This window comes from Pan troglodytes, chromosome 9 (genome assembly GCF_028858775.2).
Source record: "Pan troglodytes isolate AG18354 chromosome 9, NHGRI_mPanTro3-v2.0_pri, whole genome shotgun sequence".
NCBI classification, from domain to species: Eukaryota; Metazoa; Chordata; class Mammalia; order Primates; family Hominidae; genus Pan; species Pan troglodytes.
The window spans coordinates 24398288-24419771 of NC_072407.2; the positions used below are offsets into that span (position 1 = coordinate 24398288).

Below are 21484 nucleotides of genomic sequence, written 5' to 3' on the forward strand. Positions count from 1 at the left end.
TGACTTGGTGAATTTGAGATGATGGCCAATATACAATTGACATTCCAGCTGGGGGGACCATTGAAGATCAAGTCTGGCAAGTCTACTAGCTGGCGCCTGGGTGAGCTGAGCCCAGCAGGTGAGGGAAAACGCGGGAAGAGGGTCTTGCAGATTCCAGACTTAGGAAGGGTCGCGGCTCCGTGCACGTGCTCTCGGGGTCACCATCCCCGCGCCTGTGACGGTGCCGGGAGTTCGTCCCCAGGTCCCGCCCCTGTGGGCGGGGCGAGGCAGCGTCGCCGCGAGGCCACCCGGAAGACCAAGCCGGGTAGGCGCTGTCTCCGTCGCCTCCAACCCCCCCGGTCCGACCAGGGAAGGTGGGATGCTCTGATGGCCGGGCCTGCGGCGCTGAGCGCGGCGGCGGCGGCTGCTCTGGCGGCCGCCCTGCTCCTGCTGTGTCGTGAGGACCCGGGGCCGGGGGCTGGCCCCAGGTAACCCCTCCGCGTATGGGACCGAGCTGGGCCAGGTCTCCTGGCCGGGCCGGGGATACCGTGGGGGATGCCCAGTGATGCCAGCAGCTTGTGGCACCTGGGCGCACCCTCCAGCTCGGGCCCCTTCCGATGGGTCTGCTGGCTCAGGTGCGGGAGATGGCCGGGGAGCCGCGCCCCGCACGTGACTCAGCACTTTCCCCAGAGCCGGGACTGCGGAGAACAATAGCCTCCTCCCTAACAGATAAACAGCCCTTGTTCCTCGGGATAAGGACGGGCAGTCCCCTGACACCCTAAGACCGGCACCTGTCGATGTTATTTCCCCAGCATGGCCGAAACAGAAGCCCTGTCGAAGCTTCGGGAAGACTTCAGGATGCAGAATAAATCCGTCTTTATTTTGGGCGCCAGCGGAGAAACCGGCAGAGTGCTCTTAAAGGAAATCCTGGAGCAGGGCCTGTTTTCCAAAGTCACGCTCATTGGCCGGAGGAAGCTCACCTTCGACGAGGAAGCTTATAAAAATGTGGTGGGTATTTCAGCTGGGACTCAAATGGACCCCCAGGATTCTGCGAGGTGAACATATTTCATGCCTAAAGGCTGAATACTGCCCTGCCAGTGGTGGGGGTAGTGAGAGGCCATCAAAACTTGGCCAAGATTGGTCTGTGAGAGTCCCTCCCAGAAGTCTGACTCCTGGATTGTAGCCCAGGTGTGCCTCCCTCCCGCTCATTGTGTGGTCTTGGGCAAAGCCCTTCTCTCCATCTGCAACCCTATAAAGCTGGGTCTGGGTTGTAATGGGGGTGGGGGCTGGTGAGACAGAAGAGCACTGTTTTCAGCTGTCTTCTAGAAGCAGCCCTGGTGACCTTGAGAATTTTCTCAGCCACTTTGCTGATTTTGTCAACCTGCGCACTTCACACTAATATTGTCAGGGATTCTGAAACTGCTTTGCAGAGTGAGAAAGGTCTATGGCAGTGAAAGATGGGGTTATTCACTTACAAGAATTTGCCCTGCCTGACTTCCCAGGCTTGTGTCTGTAAATCGGATATTACCTTCACTCTAAGTTAAAGGTTTTTTTTTTTTTTTTTTGAGACGGAGTCTCACTCTGTCCCCCAGGCTGGAGTGCAGTGGCACGATCTCGGCTCAGTGCAACCTCTGCCTTTCAGGTTCAAGCGATTCTTCTGCCTCAGCCTCCTGAGTAACTGGAACTACAGGCGTGTGTCACCACTCCTGGCTAACTTTTGTATTTTTAGTAGAGACAAGGTTTCACCATGTTGGCCAGGCTGGTCTCGAACTCATGACCTCAGATGATGCTCCCGCTTCAGCCTCCCAAAGTGCTGCGATTACAGGCGTGAGCCACCGCGCCCAGCCTAAGTTACACTTTTATGATTATAGGAATGATATACCAGACTTTTGTCTTGTCATGACCCCCTAAATATCAGAAGCCTGAGTTTCTTGGAGATTCTGTTCTTTATTTAAAGGGAATTATCTGTGAACTGCAACAAATTAACATGGTGTGATCTCAAGACACCACAGCTACAGAATTTGGCCCCACAGGTTTCATAGGAAGAACATTTCAAATAACAAGCCATCTTGCAAATAAATGTTCTTGATTCTCGCAGGTCTGTGTTCAGGTCATGGTGTGAATGCCTTTGGTCCATCAGGACTTGTTTATTTAAAACAGACATCTTTCCTCAGGCTGAGGCAGATGTGTTCTCACCGGTTTCATGGGCTGTGTCAGATATTCATGGTAATTAGAAGCTGAAACTGAAGGCTGGGCGTGGTGGCTCATGCCTGTAATCTCAGCGCTTTGGGAGTCCGAGGTAGGGGATCTCTTGAGGTCAAGAGTTCCAGACCAGCCTGGCCAACATGGTGAAACCCTGTCTCTACTAAAAATACAGAAATTAGCTGGGCGTGGTGGTGCACGCCTGTAATCTCAGCTACTCAGGAGGCGGAGGTGCGAGAATCACTTGAACCCAGGAGATGGAGGTTGCAGTGAGCAGAAATTGTGCCACTGCACTCCAGCCTGGGTGACAGAGCAAGACTCTGTCTCAAAAAAAAAAAAAAAAAAAAAAAAAAGAAAAGAAAGAAAAGAAACAAATTGAAATGTGTGTTTTGAGTGTCGAGTTTTGGTGGCACATCTGTTTGACTAGGTACTTTGTGAAACCCTATTTTTCTTTTTCTTTTCTTTTCTTTTCTTTTCTTTTCTTTTCTTTTCTTTTCTTTTTTTTTTGAGATGGAGTCTCACTCTGTCGCCCAGTCTGGAGTGCAGTGGTGCGATCTCAGCTCACTGCAAGCTCCGCTTCCTGGGTTCACGCCATTCTCCTGCCTCAGCCTCCCGAGTAGCTGCGACTACAGGTGCCTACCACCACACCCGGCTAATTTTTTTTTTGCATTTTTAGTAGAGACGGGGTTTCACCATGTTAGCCAGGATGGTCTCGATCTTCTGACCTCGTGATCCACCCACCTCAGCCTCCCAAAGTGCTGGGATTACAGTGAAACCCTATTTTTCTTTAGTGTCATAGGCAGTGCCAGAAAAATTCTTTTCAGAGTTGACGGTAAGGATGGAAACCAACATTTTATCTGAGTTCTTGGATGATAGGAATTTATCACGCTTTCTTTTTTAAGTTATACAGCCAACTTATAAGGTTAGATGGAGGTTCTTAAACTTCTGTGTGCATGAGAATTAAGGTGGGTGCTTGTTAAAAGTGCAGATTCTGATTCAGAACTATTGGTGTGGGATGTAGGAATATGCCTTTTTATTAAGCACTCCCTGACTAATTATAATGCAAATGGTTCATGGATTGGACTGAAGGAAAGATTGTCACCCCCATTTTACAGCTGGAAAAAAAAAAAGCTGTAGTGTATGATGAATAATTTGCCCATAATTACATGCCTAGTGAGTAGCAAGCCCAAGATTTGCAGCTAGGTCTTCTTTAAGATGCCAAACACCATCTCTTGCCCTCACATCATACCTCAGTGGTCTCCTTCCTGGTAAGCTACACACAGGTCTTTTATTTTTCCAGAGAGAGATTATAATCGAACCTGACTTCAGAAATCTGGATCACCCCTAGTCCGGTTATATAGACTGTGGACATATGTGTGTGTTATTGATTTTCAATTGAGGTTCATTGCTTTTTGGTTGGAGAAAAGGAATTTGTAAAATTTGATGTTAAGTGGACAGGCCTATCAGTAATGTTCTGTAACTTAGTCTTTAAATCTAGAGGGGGGTTTTGGTCTGTTGTTTAAATAACATGAAACTACATACAACTGTGTCCTTGCCTAGAATCAAGAAGTGGTGGACTTTGAAAAGTTGGATGACTACGCTTCTGCCTTTCAAGGTCATGATGTTGGATTCTGTTGCCTGGGTACCACCAGAGGGAAAGCTGGGGCGGTAAGGAAGGCAAATGCTCTTTTCCCTTTTTGCTGGCCAGTAATATCAAGGATTCTTTTCTTGCTCACTCTTTTTCTTTGTGCCTGTTGCAATGCTTAAATGTGAATAAGCCTTTATTGTTTAAGATTCTATATGCTGCACTAACCTTTGGTATCCTTTTAATAGTACTGATAAGTTCGTCTTTCAAAGTAATCCTTGAGTTCAGGCCCCAGTGCTGGAGACGTCGTAAATATTTACATGATTTTGCCTATTGTGATTATCGCTATCACTACATCCCCTGACTAAGGGAAACCATGATGTCTGAGTAAAACTAATTGGTTTATGCTGTTAACAATCAGCTGTTTTTCCCCTTAATAAATGTTTGAAATTTGAAATGTTCTGTCTCACTTGAGTGATTTGCTTCAACTTATTTTCATGTCAAGCTTTAAACTTCTGGAATAGAACATCAGAACACAGGCACGATTCAACCAGCCTCCAGCGATGACTCAGCCTTCAGCGATGATTCAACCCCACTAATGATTCAGTCTTTACTGACGCAAAAGTCTTTTAACACACATTTTATTTTCTTTTTAATGGTGTTCTAAATGGAGTCAGCTCCTGTACAGAAGTCATAGTTTACTACATAGTTAGAAATCAGAGTTTACTACCTGGATTCTGGGCAAATGTTAATGCGGGTACATCTTATTTAATTTATACTTTGACTATAGTTTATTCCTCTGGCAGAATTTACATGCTGGAGCTGAAAAAACCTGCACGTTCTGCATATGTATCCCAGAACTTAAAGTAAAATTTAAAAATATTTAATAATAAATACATAAATAAAACAGAAGAAACTGAAAAAAGTAAATAAATAAATAAAGCCCAGGTTCATGCCTGTAATCCCAGGAAAAAAAGAAAAAAGAAAAAAATATATATATATATGACTATGACTCTGCCGTGGGAATTCTCCTTAGGTTTATAAGCCAGACCCCTTCACCTGAATCATTAAGGGAGCATATAGTGAAGAACTATTCATTTATACCAACCGAGTAGTTAGATTCAGATGTATTTCTCTGGGCCTCCTTGTGATGCAAAGAGTAATTCTATGTATGCTTTCAATCAAGATGTATTTCCATACCTTCTGCAGTTCTGCATATCTATCCTGGAACACAGCTGGGATTTGAGCTCTGTGATGGGAACTGTGGATTATAGAGAAGTTTGACTTTCCCAGGAATTGGCACATTGTCTCTCCTAGAAAGGGTCATGTTCCTGCTTAACAGTGGGTACAGTCTTTTCTGTCCCAGGCACGGTCACAAGTGGTGTGCCCTCCAAAAGCTTGAAAAACTTTTGTTCCAGGACACTGCAGGTTTGTCTCAAGTGCCAACCTGGTTTTGGTGGTGAGTCAGCAAAACAAAATGCTGCATTAGGCATAGAAGGGTTGATTTTCATGACATAAGGCAAATCTCATTATAGGATGTGCCAGGGAAAAGTCTAAACTGCTTTTTGTGTTCAAACTGGGTAATGCAATTTTAATCAGAGGAATTGTGTGTCTTCACTATCCAGAATTTTCTTTTTTAATGGGGTTGGTTCTTCACCTCTCAGGCTATTCAATACCTTTTGTTCTCCTTTAAAATCAATTTGGAAAGATAAAAGTAATTAACTAGTAAGCAAGAATAGACTAATGAGCCTAGACTATTCACCTAGCTTAGAAATGAATTAGGACTTAAATGATTTAAGAGGTTAGTGGTAGAAAGCAAGCTGACACTTAATACCAGAAAAGTGTTTTGTTTGTTTTGGGGGCTTTAAAAAAAAAACTAATTTGGGCTGTGTACAGTATAAAGTTGGGAGGTTGATAACTTTAGCCAATATGAAAGAGGTGACAGTTCATATGTGGCTAAGTAACGATAGTGTTTTAAGTGGGGGTTGTGGATTTCCAAGCTTATCCCAGCTGGTGTTCTGGGTCAGCAGCCCTCTCTGTAGAAAAAAGGTCGTTGGGTGGTTTATCATATGAGTACTACAAAGCTAGTGGCAAAACTAGTACGCTTCACTAGGGATTTTGTAACTGGAACACCTCACATATTGCCTTAGCAGTCTGTGTTTCCAGCAGAGAAACTTCTAGAAATTCAGCGTTTTTGTCTCAGTATTGAGATCCTCTGAGTAGGTGGCTTATTTCCCTGTGATGTTCAGTGTATTAGTTTGCTAGGGCTGCCATAACCCAAGTAGCTTGAACAACAGAAACGTATTGTCTCACAGTTCTGGAGGCTAGAAGTCTGAGATCCAGGTCTCAGCAGGCTGGTCAGTGCTCTGAGGCTGAGCCCTTGAGTTTCCAGGCTCTCTCCTTGTCTTGTAGATGGCAGCCTTCTCTTTGTGTCTCTTTACGTGGTATTTTCCCTGAATACCTGTGCTTATGTCCACATTTCCCCTTTTTATAAGACCACTAGTCATACTGGATTAGGGACCACCCTATTTAGTATGATCTCAACTAATTACATCTGCAATGAACTTATTTCCAAATAAGGTCATATTCTGAGGTAATGGGGGTTAGGAGTTCAACATACGCATTTTGGGGGGATGTAATCCAACCCACAAAATTCAGTCTACTCAGGTTTCTATTGACACTGGTTCTAGGAAAAGGTCTATTAGCTTTCCTCAGCTGTTTGGAAGACTATTTCCTTTAGCAGTAGCTGGGTAGATGCTAATCTTCCTTCTCATATTCACAGAACATAGTTGTTCAGTCAATGCACTGGCTCCCTGACTTGGCCCTGATCCAGATCTACTGCATCAGAATCTCTGAATTTGGAAGCTTGGAATCTGTATTTTTAGCAGGCTCCTTGGGAGATCCTGATGCAGTCAACCCTGACCTTCTTGTTGAACCTACTTTCAAGAGGCATTGGGGTGTATTAATTCTCCTCACTTGCTGGTTTTCTGGGTACTGTGGTCCTGGATAACCTTTGCCTTGCTTTAGTGAGTAACTTGTTTGCTAGTGAAGATCGAAATAGCCTTTGAAAACCAGATCTGTATTGTCCTGGAGTGAAGCACAAAAACTTAGAGATGCCAGTGAGAATAGTTCATTTCCCCTTATTTGTATCAAAAGAGGGATTTGATTAGTGAATTCAAGGTGGTTCGATGTGGTTTCACCTTTTCATTTGTTTCCTCACCTGGCAGTAGTAGGCTCCAGAAGTCCAGGTTCTTGTTTTCTGTTGAGTGGATGATGTCATTAATGTGATTAGTGTGGCCACTGTGACATTTATTAGGCATCTCATGGCCCATCTCATTAGAATCTTATGGCTTCTGATTCTAATGATCTGCTCTTCTAATTCAAAGGTTTGCAATACAGCCCGCCACCTGTTTTGGTACAGCCTGTGAACTAAGAATGTCTTTATACATATATATATTTTTTGAGACGGAGTCTCGCTCAGTCGCCCAGGCTAGAGCGCAGTGGCGCAATCTCGGCTCACTGCAAGCTCCGCCTCCCAGGTTCACGCCATTCTCCTGCCTCAGCCTCCCAAGTAGCTGGGACTACAGGCGCCCACCACCATGCCCAGCTAATTTTTTGTATTTTTAGTAGAGATGGGGTTTTACCGTGTTAGCCAGGATGGTCTCAATCTCCTGACCTCGTGATCTGCCCGTCTTGGCCTCCCAAGGTGCTGGGATTACAGTCATGAGCCACTGCACCCGGCCTATATTTTTAAATGGTTAAAAAATTCAAAAGAATAATGTCATACCACGTGAAAATATAAAAACTTCAAATTTTAGTCTTTATACATAAAGTGGTATCGGGACACAGCCATGCTCATTACTTTATGTATTATCTGTGGCTGCTTTTGTGCTATTAATATAATGGTAGAGCTATATAGTTGCAACAGAGGCCTGCAAAGCTAAAAATAGTTACTGTCTGATCCTTTACAGGAAAAGTTTGCCCACCCTTGTTCTAATCTCTGTTGTTTTATTTGATGTCTAGGAGGGGGCTTGTGAAGTGGCGAGGTCCTAGCTGGTTCAGGGGACCCAGATCACAGGCCCTGTTTGGTTGCCAAGTAGCTATGGAGCCTGGAGTTTGCTGGTTAGCTTTTGGAGGCCACTGCCTCCTTGTCTGTCAGAAGGAGGTGACCGGTGAACCCACCTTCCTACTGCAAAATTCTTAAACATTTTTCTGTTTTTTTGAGACAGAGTCTCATTCCATCGCCCAGGCTGGAGTGCAGTTGTGTGATTTCGGCTCACTGCAGGAGTGCGATTTCAGTCACTGCAGCCTCCACCTACCCAGCTCAAGCAATCCTCCCACCTCAGCCTCCCAAGTAGCTGGGACCACAGGCATGCACCACCATGGCTGGCTAATTTTTGTATTTTTTTTTGTAGAGACAGGGTTTTGCCATGCTTCCCACCCAGGCTGGTCTTGAACTCCTGGGTTCAAGTGATCTGCTTGCCTTGGCCTCCCAAAGTGCTGGGATTACCATGAGCCATCGCACCCGGCCTGAAAAATTCTTTGACTCTATGAAACACAGAAGAAAGAATATCCAATTGGAAAACTTTTTCAAGAACATATAGATTGACCCAGGAATCCTCAGTATCTGCTTGATTTTATTTATCTATCCAGAACTCCTTCTCTAACCAAGATCTTTCCCCTACCATTGAACATCAAATATGGAGATGCCCTCCAGGACACAAACAAAAGGTGCCTCAGATTATACCATTTGGTGTTTGTCAGCATCTTTGTTTTCTAGTCTAATTTATAGGGTTGGATTGAAAGGGAGTGAAGGAGAAAGAACCTGAAGCAGAAATAGGGCTGAGTGGGACCTTTACAGAATGATAGACCCACCCTTCTTAGAAAAAGATCCCCATGATTTACTTTTTTATAAATTAATTAATTTTTTAGAGACAGGGTCTCACTGTGTTGCCAAGGCTAGACTCAAATTCCTGGGATCAAGCGATCTTCCTGCTTCAGCCTCCTGAGTAGCTGGGACCACAGACCACCGTGCCTGACCCCATGACCTTCTTGAGTCATTTAGATGTGCTAACTTGTCCTATCAGTCAGCACTGAAATACTATACCTTGTTAGGATGAGTTGTTCTGAAGCCAGAATGTTGTTTTTAGTTTTCAGGCACTGGTAAAGAAGATTAGAAGAAATACTTAGTAGCTTTGGATTTTAGTAAGACTTAAGAGTCGTTGGAGAATTTGCTGCCTTTGATGTTGTGGAGCCTATGAGGATATCTCTACTGAGTGTAGTATACTGTGTTTATTCTTTTTGAGAGGGTGTTGGGAAAGGACTTTATAGTGGGAACTTATTTAATTAATTCCTTTTTCTAGAAGGGACTCAGATTCCTAGCTTAGAGCAGGACACATTGGCTATGGAATCATAAAGACAGAATGACATGTGGACTTACTACTCTCAGAAGAGATGTCTGTCCACATGGTTAGGGAAACTAAGTACAGTTTTTCTAAAAATTGTGTTTCTGAGATATGAAATAGCTTGCTTTAGTTAGTTTTTCTGTTGTCTTTTTAATCGAGCTATTGGAGAACAACAAAGGACATGAATAAGATTTTCGAGATCGCTCCTTTCATCTGTAAATAGAATCTTCCTCACTCCAGAGAAAATTGGTGTGTGATACCTCCTAGTCAGTCATCAGGACCCATGCTTCGGTTTGATTTTTAAGTCTTTGAAAGCTGTTGACCCTTTTGCTTTTGAGTTTCATTCACCAGCTAAAAGGCCACGCCATCAGGGTGACGGAAGTGAAATTCAAAATTTAGTGGGCTTGGAAAAACGCGTATTTATAATGAGCTTGAAGGCTCAGAGGATTTGTGAAATCGTTTTGGATTAACAGCCATTGATTGCTAATAAAACAATATTTAGCTTTGTCCAGAGAACAGCAATGGAGAAAGGTATGGGCATCTTGTCAACAGGCCCCATTGAGCAGGGATGATGGGCTAAGTGTGGGGGTCTCTGCAGCAGCGTGGGTGCTCGTCCTTCAAGGAGCGGTTGTCAGTTGTTAGCGAGGCGGGTGAAAGGAAGGACGCCAAAGTCTGATGGCTGGGGTGGTATTGATGTGCCTTAGCTGACTAATCAGATTGAAAAAGTCCCATGGTATTTATGTCACTTTAATTTTCATCAAACAATTGGAGACGACAGCACTCTATTAAGGAGAGGTTGATCCAGAACTAAAGCCAAATAAATTAGGGTCTCAGTTTAATCAAATTATCCTTTTACTGGCTTTGGATTAAGTGAGAGAGACAGCGTCGGTCAGGAGACTTGTGATTGGCTGAATCTTTCCCTTATTTTTAAAGAAACGGATGAAAGAAAAAGTATTTTAACAGACGACTATAATAATCCCTCCAATCAATCTTGCTAAAACAACAACAACAACAAAAAAACTGAATTTATTTCACTAGTCAACTGTGTCATTTTGTTGTGAATAACTAACCTGTCATTAAAATCAGAGTTCTGCTGAACTGGCATGAGGGGAAGAAACAGATGTGGAAGAAAAATTTAGTGTTTTAGAATTTTTCTATGTAGTTTTGGGCTGTTTCTCTTGTCACACTTTCAGCACATCTAAAGTCTCCATTTGGAGAATGGCTCTGAGGGTAATCACTTCTCTCAGGATGTGCTGAGTACTAAAATTGGTTTGCTTTACACTGACTTTAAAAGCAACTGCATGAATTTGAGTCAGTATATAGACAGCTTGGCAAGTCCGTTGTTCAGGATTGAGTGTCAAAGTATACAACAAAAAGTATACAAAAGGAGATGGTGATGACTCGTGAGTAAAGAGGTAAGTTTATATTACCCATAAACTAAGGTAGAAAAAGTAAGGCAGAAAAATAACACTGTCCTCCAGGTGGTGGATATAGTTAAAAATATACTTGTGAGTGATGGGAAAGGAGGATGAGGAAGGCTTTTACGGTAATGGTAATGTTCTATTTCTTGATCTTGGAACTGGTGGCAGAGCATGTTCAGTTTATGAAAATTTATTGAGCTCTATACTTATGTTTACTTTTATGATACACTTCCATACAAAGTTAAAAAATCTGCACGGGCGTATTGTTTTAAAATTGAATTCTGTATTAGTTTCCTATTGCTGCTTTAATAAATTCCTCAAATTTAGCAGCTTAAGACAACACAAATTTATCATCTTAGAAGTCTGACACGGGTTTACCTGAGATAAAATCAAGGTGTTGACAGAGCTGCATTCCTTTCTGGGAGGCTGTAGGACAGAAACCATTTCCATATGTTTTTCAGCTTCTAGAGGCCACCCCCATTCCTTGGCCTGTGGTCCCCTTCCCATCCTTAAGGCCAGCAATGTGGTAGCTGAGCCCTTCTTAGGTTGCATTACTCCAGCCTGCTCTTCTGCCTCGTTCTTTTACTTTTAAGGGCCCTTGTGATCACATTGGGCCCACATGGATAATTCAAAGTAATCTCTCTGTTTCAAGGCCAGCTGATTAGCACCCTAATTCTAAACACTGAATTTCTAAAACACTGAATTTCCCTTCCACATCTATTTCTTCCCCTCATGCCAGTTCACTAGAACTCTGATTTTAATAATGTGTTTGTTACAACAAAATGACACAGTTGACTAGTGAAATAAATTCAGTTTTGTTGTTGTTGTTGTTTTAGCATGATTCATCTTGCTTCTGCCTAAATACCATCTGTGATGGAATTCCCCCTTGTCATGTAACATGACATATTCACAAAGATTAGGACGTGGGCATCTTTGAGGGACCATTATTCTGCCTACCACAATCACGGATTAGTCATTTTCATTAGCGAGAGAGGGTGGGGGATAAAAAAGGAACATGGGTACAGTGAAAAGAGCACTGCTCAGAGTCCAGAATCTGCACTCTGCTCTCGGCTCTCCCACTTCCCAGCTAACAGTTCACCCGCCCACTGGACCTTGGTTCCTGTCTATATCATGAGGGGACTGGATGTGATATTTCCTAAAGTACCTTCTAACATTCTGTGAAAGATACACATCGCCCTACCAAATAGAACATTTAGAATCAGTAACTACTGCAGAGCAAATTTTTTAATTAAAAAAAAATCAGGCCGGGCGCGGTGGCTCACACCTGTAATCCCAGCACTTTGGAAGGCCAAGGTGGGCGGGTCATCTGAGGTCAGGAGTTCAAGACCAGCCTGGCTAACGTGGTGAAACCCTGTCTCTACTAAAATACAAAAATTAGCCGGACATGGTGGCGTGTGTCTATAATCCCAGCTACTTGGGAGGCTGAGGCAGGAGAATCACTTGAACTCAGGAGGCAGAGGTTGTGAGTGGAGACCACGCCACTGCCCTCCAGCCTGGGCAACAGAGCAAGACTGTCTCAATCAATCACTGGGGCAGTAGTCCAGTCTTCAGATTTGGAATTCCTACTACTCTTAAGACCTCATTCTGTAATTGTGACTACCTATAAAGTTCAGCTTCAATAGACTTTAGACTTGTCTTCAGCTGTCTTGGGTTTGAAGATGCCAGAATTTATGGTGGTCTCAAGAGACTGTTACTCCTTGGAATTCCCTTTTCTGGGTAAAGGTGCATGCTTTTCAGTTAGGCCCTGGAAGTGAGTCTATATTCTGTTATTTGTGTCATTCTCTTCCCTCCCCCTTTTATTGCCACTTAGTTCTGTTTGTTTCTGACTGGATTTACCTTTTCTCTGCTTTCATTGGAGTTTTGTTCATTCATTTTTGGAGCATCTACCATATGCTGGACATGTGCTGATGCTGAGAGATGAATTAAGAAAAAAGACCCAGCCACTGCCTTCACTGGACTGAATCTAGATTGGGTGTCTCCAAACACTTTTGATTAGAGACCCATTAATAAAAACGTTTGAGGATGCGTTCTTTACTAATGTGTGAGGTACACTGTAAAGCATACACAAAAATTGGGAATTAAATAGACTTTGTTCTCTTAGGGCCTGGGGAGTGTCCTCACCCATACTCGGAGACCCTACCACATTAGAATTGACACAGAAAACAGGAGTGTAAAGTTGTGAAGTTATTAAGACAAAAAAAAAAAGTCTGGCTTAAAAGTAGTTTCTCAGCCTGATCTTACTGTTCCCTTTGTTCTTTGCAGATTTGTTTGGTGTCTGTGTTTCAATGTCATTGTCCTTGTTTCCTTATTGCAGTCCAGCCTTGCTGCTAAAGCTGGTATGTCTATCCGGAGGACCAGACCTGGAGCCTTTCCCAGGGTCTAAGCCTGACTTTCATGTATTGCTTGGACACATTTTATTTAGCTCTCCATCCTTCCAGGCCTCCCAGCCTGCTACCCAAGCCAAGTAGTAATCTTTAAGATGAACTTGCTGCTTTTTGGAAATAACTCATGTCCTTTTCCCCCTTAGGAGGGATTTGCTCGTGTTGACCGAGATTATGTGCTGAAGTCTGCAGAGCTGGCCAAAGCTGGAGGGTGCAAACATTTCAACTTGCTATCCTCTAAAGGAGCTGATAAATCAAGCAATTTTTTATATCTACAAGTTAAGGTTTGTGCAATTTTTTGTTCTTCATACACTTTGGAGAACCCTAGCTATTTGGCAGTACTAAAGAATATAAAATATTATATAATACAAAAACCATCAAATACATCATATTATGCGTTTGTATGGCTACGGGACTGCAGGAATATATTCAGTAAACAGGAATGATTTGAAAGGTAATTTCCAATGTCTTCCTCTCTATTAATTATCCAGCAACAAATGGAATGAGATATGGCATCTCCAGCCTTGACTGTCAGCATGGCAACTTAGCATTGGAAGAGACTTGGAGGCAGTGATTCTTAAACTTTTCTGTCAGTTTCCCTAATGACTGAGCGGAAAGAAGAGCTTTTATTTGTGTAGAGATTTGGAGAAATCTATCCTGAAGCAGTATTCTAGTTACAGACTCAACTTTCTTTTCTTTTTCTTCTTCTTCTTCTTCTTTTTTTTTTTGAGACAGGTTCCCAGGCTGGAGTGCAGTGGCATGATCTTGGCTCGCTGCAGCCTCTGCCCCGCCAAGTAACTGGGACTAGAGGCACGAGCCACCATGCCTGGCTAATTTTTGTATTTTTGGTACAGATGGGGTTTTGCCATGTTGCCCAGGCTGGTCTCAAACTCCTGAGTTCAAATGATCAGCCCATCTCAGCCTCCCAAAGTGCTGGGATTACAGGTGTGAGCCACTGCGTCTGGCCTCAACTTTCTTAAAAGTCTTATGTTTTATCTTTTAAAAATTTAGGCACATTTTGCTATTCTTAGTACTATACATATCCCTGTTTATTTTAATTTAAAAGGTTTCTATTAACTTACCTTTCAGTTAAATTGATGCTGTTGGAAGATAGGCATGGCTTTGTCTTTGTGTGCCTCCCTTTGCACCCCAGGTGCCCACAGTTTAAGCAGCAGAGCCACAGAGGTCATTCAGCCATAGACTTTTCCTATGTGAAGTCCTTTTACAGAAGTTCATCTCCCTTCTGCTTAAATATCTCCAGCACTACAGAGATTACTATCTTGTTAGCCAACTTTTTCTATTTTGGGTCAGATCTACTTGTCCAAAAGTCTTTACCTTGAAGTGAAATTTATTGTTATGTAAATACAAATTGTTATCAGTTCTGCCTTGTAAAATAACAAAAATACGTCCAGTCTTTCTTTTGCATTGTAGTTTTTAAGACATTTGGAGATTATGGCCCCCTTAATTGTATGTTTCCCAGGCATAACACCTTTAAATCCTTGCACCATTCTTTATGGGTTCCTGTGTCTAGCTCCTTCATGACTGCATCACTTTGCTAAGGGTGAACTTTGCAGTGATATTATACTGGAACTGCACTGGGAGTACTATTCATGCTCCGAACACTATGTTTTTTTTAAAAAATAAGATATAAGATTGTTACTATTTTACCAAACATCCTTATTATGTTGTTGGCTCATGATCAGCCTGTAATAATAAAAATTTCCAGATTTTTTTCACATGGCTTATAGTGAGCCATATCTCACCTATCCTAAAATAGTATTTTGAACCAGATGAAGATCAGTGAGCCACCAATGAAATTACACGAAGAATGGAAAAGTTTCCACTTAATTGTCAGAGTTTAGAACAATTCTTAAAAGGAAAAAATCTGTTTTCCTTTTTTTTTTAGAGTCGAAGTCTTGCTCTGTCACCCAGGTTGAAGTGCAGTGGTGCGGTCACAGCTCACTACAACCTCAGATTCTTGGGCTCAAGCAATCTCCAGCCTCAACCTCCTGAGTAGCTGGGACTACAGGCATGAGGGACCAGGCCCAACTTGTTTTTCAAAACACTGACACATGTGGGTTCTGAGAAAGGTTATCAAATAGGATTTTTGCTCTCATTAGCAAGATCAACATTTATACCTTTTAGGAAAGAAAATATACATAAGATATTTCCTCATTGTTAAAGATAAAGGCATTACTACTGACTCACTGGGTTATAATAATGATTTAACCAGATTTTTAAAAAAATAGCTAACACTAAATGAGCCAGGCAGTATTCTGAGGACTTTTATGTGCATTTGTGTGGAAACAGGTACTGTGATATTAAGACCACCAACTGTTGGCTGGGCACGGTGGCTCACGCCTGTAATTCTAGCACTTTGGGAGGCCGAGGTGGGAAGATCACTTGAGGCTGGGAGTTTGAAACCAGCCTGGGAAACGTGGCAAAACCCTGTCTGTACTAAAAATACAAAAATTAACTGGCACAGTGGTGTATGCCTGTAATCCCAGCTACTCGGGAGGCTGAGGCAGGAGAATTGCATGAACCCGGGAGGCAGAGGCTGCAGTGAGCCGAGATCACATCACTGCACTCCAGCATGGGGACAGAGTGAGACTCTGTCTCAAAAACAAAACAAAACAAAACAAACAACAACAACAACAACAAAAACACCAGCTGTTAAGCGGCAAAGCTAGAGCTTGAACCCAGGCTGATTCGAAGGCCTATGCCACTAGCTATTAAGTAATGAATAGCCTTTGTCACTAATACATGCAAAAGGGACCCAGCAGAGATTGGACCATGACAGAGCCTCAGCAAATATTAAGGCCAATACAACGGAAAGACACTTCTGATTTCACTGCAATTGGCCTGCATTACCTGCAGCCTGGGATTATGAATTAGATTAATAAAGGACAGAAATGACAACCAAATGATCCAACCCAGAATGACGCTGAACAATATATAATTGCTTGTACAATTTGGAAAGATTATCTTTCCAAAATAATCCTTCAACTACTGTGTGTAACATTCCTAGTATTTATTGCTTATTTTCTCAGCCTCCATGTGTGTATGAACTCCCCCGCCCCACCCAATTTTAGAAACTCCTTTATTGTTTAGGAACATTTATTCTACTCAATGAAGTTTCAATTGCATTCATTCATGGTGGGCCAGCTCTGGGGGCTTGGATCAATCATGTGCTTTATGGGCACTCTGCTGGTGCTGTGGGGAGACATGTCAGGATGTGGAGCCCAGAGTACTGGATGGGCCTCATGTCCTCTGTTCTCAGGGTTTATAAGCTTTGGTTTCCTCATCTATTCAGGGTGAAGGTATACTTTCCAGACATGTGACATTTTATTATTGGGTATCATCCCTGACCTCAAGGAGTTTATAATCTGCTTGTATTGAGGGATCCTCAAAGACACCCCCAAGTTTGGTAATTCACTAGAAGGTTTCATAGGACTCAGCATATAGTCATACTCACAGCTACAGCTTATCGCATTGAAAGGATATAGAGCAAAATCAGCAAAGGGAAAAGGTGTGTCGGGTGAAGTCTGGAGGAAAGTAGGTACAAGCTTCCAAGAGGCCTCTCCCCATAGAGCTTGCACAGGATGTGCTTAATGTCTCCAGCGATGAATGTTTTCTGCCAGAGAAACTCATCTGAGCCTAGGAATGCAGGGTTTTTATGGGAGCCAGTTACATAGGCACATTGGCCTAGCCAAATTGCAGCCCTCCAGAAGAAAGGCAAGTTTTCAGCATAAACCACATTGTTTGTACAGACAGTTTAGGCATAGTACATGACCCTTATCAGATAGGGAATGGTGAGAACACACCGAAAATCCAAGTTTGCAAGCACAAGCCAGGGGCCAAACTTGCAACAGGCCTTTCTAAGGATAGCAGTCTCAGCCTGCTATGGTATCTCTTTTATGCACACTGCTAATAGAGACAAAACAAATATTTTAAAAAGCTAAGAAATGGGCCGGGCGCGGTGGCTCACGCCTGTAATCCCAGCCCTTTGGGAGGCCGAGGCGGGCGGATCACGAGGTCAGGAGATTGAGACCATCCTGGCTAACACGGTGAAACCCCATCTCTACTAAAAATACAAAAAATTAGCCGGGCGTGATGGCGGGTGCCTGTAGTCCCAGCTGCTCGGGAGGCTGAGGCAGGAGAACGGCATGAACCCAGGAGGTGGAGCTTGCAGTGAGCTGAGATTGCGCCACTGCACTCCAGCCTGGGCGACAGAGTGAGACTCCATCTCAAAAAAAAAAAAAAAAAAAAAAAGCTAAGAAATGTGTGTACACATAAAATCTTGTGTATGACTGTTCATAGCAGCATTATTTGTAATGGCCAAAGAGTGGGAACAACCTAGATAGCCATCGACTGATGAACAGATGAATAAAATGTGATATATTCATGCAATAGAATATTATTCAGCTATAAAAAGAAATGATACATACTACAACATGGGTGAACCTTGAAAATATTATGCTAAGTGTGAGGAGACAGTCACAAAAGACCACAAATTATATGATTCCATTTATATGAAATGTCCAGAATAGGCAAATCTATAGAGATAGAAGGTAGATTAGTGGTTGACTAGGTCCCCAGAGGGTAGGGTACGAGGAGTGACTGCTAATGATATGGGATTTCTTTTCAGGGTGATGAAATATTTTAAAACTTAGATCATGATGAAGGTTACAGAGTTCTGTGTATATACTAAAAACCACCTATTAAAAAAAAAGAATGGCCAAGCGCGGTGGCTCTCGCCTGTAATCCCAGCACTTTGGGAGGCTGAGGCCGGTGGATCCCTTGAGGTCAGGAGTTCGAGACCAGCCTGGTCAACATGGTGACAACCCCATCACTACTAAAAATACAAAAATTAGCCAGGCATAATGGCGGATGCCTGTAATCCTAGCTACTTGGGAGGCTGAGGCAGGAGAATTGCTTGAACCTGGGAGGTGGAAGTTGCAGTGAGCCAAGATCATGCCCTTGCACTCCAGCCTAGGTGACATGGTGAGACTCTATCACACACACAAAATACATAAATAAATAAATAATTAAAATTAAAAAATTTTTAAAAAGAAAAAGATATTTAAAAATAGCTACTTAAATGTCTGTGATGAGACAGGTTAAGTGCCAATTGAGTGGTACACACAGGCCAAGAAGGAGGCGTGCATGACCGTGTGGTAGTTCACAGGCCTTTGGAAGTGCCTGTGGGCTGAGCTCCTCAGGCATTTTGTTTCCAGAGATGCCTGCCATGAAAATGCATGCTTTATTTAACAAATTAGATTTAAAGCATCATCTAGATGTAATCTGTCTTAACATTTTGTGAGGTTTAAGAAGTGAGTAATATAGTGTGTCTATGGTTTTCTGACCCACTGGAACTACCTATAAACCAAAAAAACGTTAGTGTCTGCTAGCATGCAACATGAATTCTGGACTAAATAGAGGATATTCTTTTATGATTGTACTAACATATGACTTACCCTCTCTGAATCTGTTTTAATATCAATAAAGTGAGAGGACTGACTATGCAGCCATTCACTCATTTAGTGGATCTTTTAAATGCAAGACTACACATCAGGATTAAATGATCTCTTCCTTAATTTCCCAGACTCCTTGGAACCTAAAATTCTAGATAAGGATATTTTGAGTATTGAGATCTGCAAAAGCAGATTATCTCAAAACCACAAATTATTCTCTCTTAAACTTCACACAGGTGAGCTGGTCGCAATTAAATACTGAAAATGTGTTTTTTCTTAATAGGGAGAAGTAGAAGCCAAGGTTGAAGAATTAAAATTTGATCGTTACTCTGTATTTAGGCCTGGGTAAGTATAATATTTATGAGAGTATGCCACTGTTGGTTAATCCCTAGATACTAATTTTTCATTTGGAAAGGCTGACAGCTGAAATATCTAAGATATGAAAGACATTGGCTAGAGGTAGATTGCTTCTCTGAAGGACACACCGTTTTGCTTAGAAAGAAAGGGTAGATGGTGCGGCCTGCTTCAGAATAGTCTGGAACTTCCTGGACAGCATTGGCTGCCTTCTTAAATCCTCTTCATGTGCCAAATAAAACCTTACGTCTACTGTATTAGTCTGCTTGGGTTGCCATAACAGAATACCACACAGATTGGGTGTCTTAAACAACAGAAATTTTTTTTCACGCAGTCTGGAGATTGGAAGTCCAAGATCAAGGTGCCCTCAGGGTTGGTGTCTGGTGAGGCCTCTTTTCCTGGCTGGCAGACAGACCACCTTCTGGCAGTGTCCTCACATGGCCTTTCTTCTTTGTGTATGCAGAGACAGAGAGACCTCTGATGTCTCTTCCTCTTATGAGGACCCCAGTCCCATCACACTAGTCCTATTCCATCCTTAAGACCTCATTAAACTTAATTACTTCCCTTAATGCCTTATCTTCAAATATAGACACCTTGGGGATTAGGGCTTCAACATTAGAATATTGAGGGGATACAGTTTTGTCCGTAATGCCCACTGTGGTCTCAGTGCAATTTACCACCTCTTCCTCTGCTTTTCTTGCTTTTTTTTTTTATTTTTATTTTAGAGTTCTGTTATGTGATAGGCAAGAATCTCGCCCAGGTGAATGGCTGGTTAGAAAGTTCTTTGGCTCCTTACCAGACTCTTGGGCCAGTGGGCATTCTGTGCCTGTGGTGACCGTGGTTAGAGCAATGCTGAACAATGTGGTGAGACCAAGAGACAAGCAGATGGAACTGCTGGAGAACAAGGCCATCCATGACCTGGGGAAAGCGCATGGCTCTCTCAAGCCATGACCACACTGGAGAAATGGTTTTTATTGTCAACCTTAACACCCATCACCAAATCGGTAATTTCAGGGTCTAAAAAAATCAGCATGTTTTAACTTTGTTGTTTTACTATCCTCAGGCATCCATTCCAATCAAGAAATGATGGTGCTCTGCATCAGTGGTTCAGAGCCTGGCTATACATATAGATCACTCAGGGAGCTTTGGAAAAATTAAAGATTTGTCAGCCCTATCTCAAACTTGAATCAAAATTTCTGGGGTGTGGGCACAATAATCTGTAATTTTCTTTGTTTATACTTCCCCTGATGCCACTGGTTCTGATGCCACTGGCTGGGGGGCCTGCTTTGAAATGCTTGTCTGCAGAGTCACAGCAGCCATGAAAACCTTATGACCGTGCAAATGAGCTCTGCTCTAAAATTGTTGACATTCATGTCTCTGAGTTACAAAAGTGCTAATTCACTACATGTAATTGTGTAAGTAAACATTGTGCCTTTACTACTTCTTTATGTAATAGAAGTTATGTACCTAAGCTTATATAATACATGGGGAGGATTAAATAAAGGAATAAAGATGAATGGACAACTCCTGGGTGCCTCTTAGATTGCTTGAAAATGCCCATGTAGTGTGATATGCAGCATTTCAGCCTATGGGGTGATATAATAGCAGCTAATATTTACCAAATGCTTGCTAAGCACCAGTCTTTACATGTGTTATCTGTGCTTTAACCCTCTTATAAACGATCCTTATAAAGTGATACTATCATGATCTTCATGTCTTAGATGGGGAAATGAGGCTCACTGTGGTTAAGTGCCTTGCTCAAGAGTCCAAATCTGAAGAACTGAAGCAAAGAAATGGCAGAGTCAGGATTCTAACCCAGGTCTGCCTGATCCCATAGATCCCATAGATCGTGTTTTTAAGCACCCTGCAAGAGCACTCTGTTCCCGTATATTTCCAGGTAGTTCCAGTTGATGGTTACTACATGTTGTGGATGAACAAAATCGAAATATTTGGGTTTCTCCTTTGTTCTAGTGATTAATTACTAAATGTTCACATAGCCAGTAAAATTCTATGCCACCAAACTTTAAAGTGCTCATGCTGCTGCACTTTAAAAATTAAGGCAAAGGAAGATGCAGAAGGAAGGGTCAAAGCCAAGAGGAACATACATTGCTAATTTCCATCATAGAACAAAAGATGTTAATGTAACTTGTCTTAACGTCTGCACCAGGGAAGCAAAGTGATTCGAGGGACTCAGTCAATTCTTCCAAGGCCTACTGTATGCCAAGTACATTTCAAGCTTCAGTATACACTGGAGGATAAAGGCCATTCTCCTTAATTTGGAGTGTATATCCTTAGAAGGGAGAAGACATTCCCAGTGTCAGTCACCCAAAAAAGAGGCATATTTTAGGGCAGGGTGGGATATTGAAATGTGAGCTTTAAAAGGAAATGAAATATCTTCCTTCTGCCAGGTGGGGTTCCCTGGGAGTTGGACTTTGAAGAGCCTAAGTGTGTTGTTTTGGTGGTGAAAAAGCATGGGCCGAGGATATGTTGAGGACTGTGGGCTCTGAAAGCAGCTAAACCTAGTGGCCTGTTTTAAGTTATTCTCCTTATATTATTTCCTTACTCACAAACCTTCGAGCAGGTTTCATTCAACATGTTATTCTGGTCTCAGCAGTGATGTGGGATAATGAGGAAGGGTCTGTGTTCACCTTTGGAGTAGAGA

At 42.6% G+C, this 21484-nt stretch overlaps 1 protein-coding gene across 6 annotated transcripts; it reads left to right on the forward strand.

Annotated features, from left to right (window-relative positions):
- The first annotated feature begins 231 nt into the window (after positions 1-231).
- Positions 232-20350, forward strand: HTATIP2 (HIV-1 Tat interactive protein 2). 6 transcript variants are annotated; one of them, XM_001173819.6, is made up of 6 exons: positions 232-304; positions 792-987; positions 3742-3849; positions 13141-13278; positions 18752-18813; positions 19548-20350. In XM_001173819.6, the coding sequence occupies exons 2-6, from the start codon at positions 793-795 to the stop codon at positions 19771-19773; spliced, it is 729 nt and encodes a 242-aa protein (XP_001173819.1). In that variant the 5' UTR covers positions 232-304; position 792; the 3' UTR covers positions 19774-20350. The 6 variants fall into 6 exon arrangements, with proteins under 6 accessions (XP_001173819.1, XP_001173812.1, XP_508329.2 ...); XM_001173812.7 differs by having other exon boundaries at positions 246-353; XM_508329.8 differs by having other exon boundaries at positions 253-467.
- The last annotated feature ends 1134 nt before the right edge of the window (positions 20351-21484 follow it).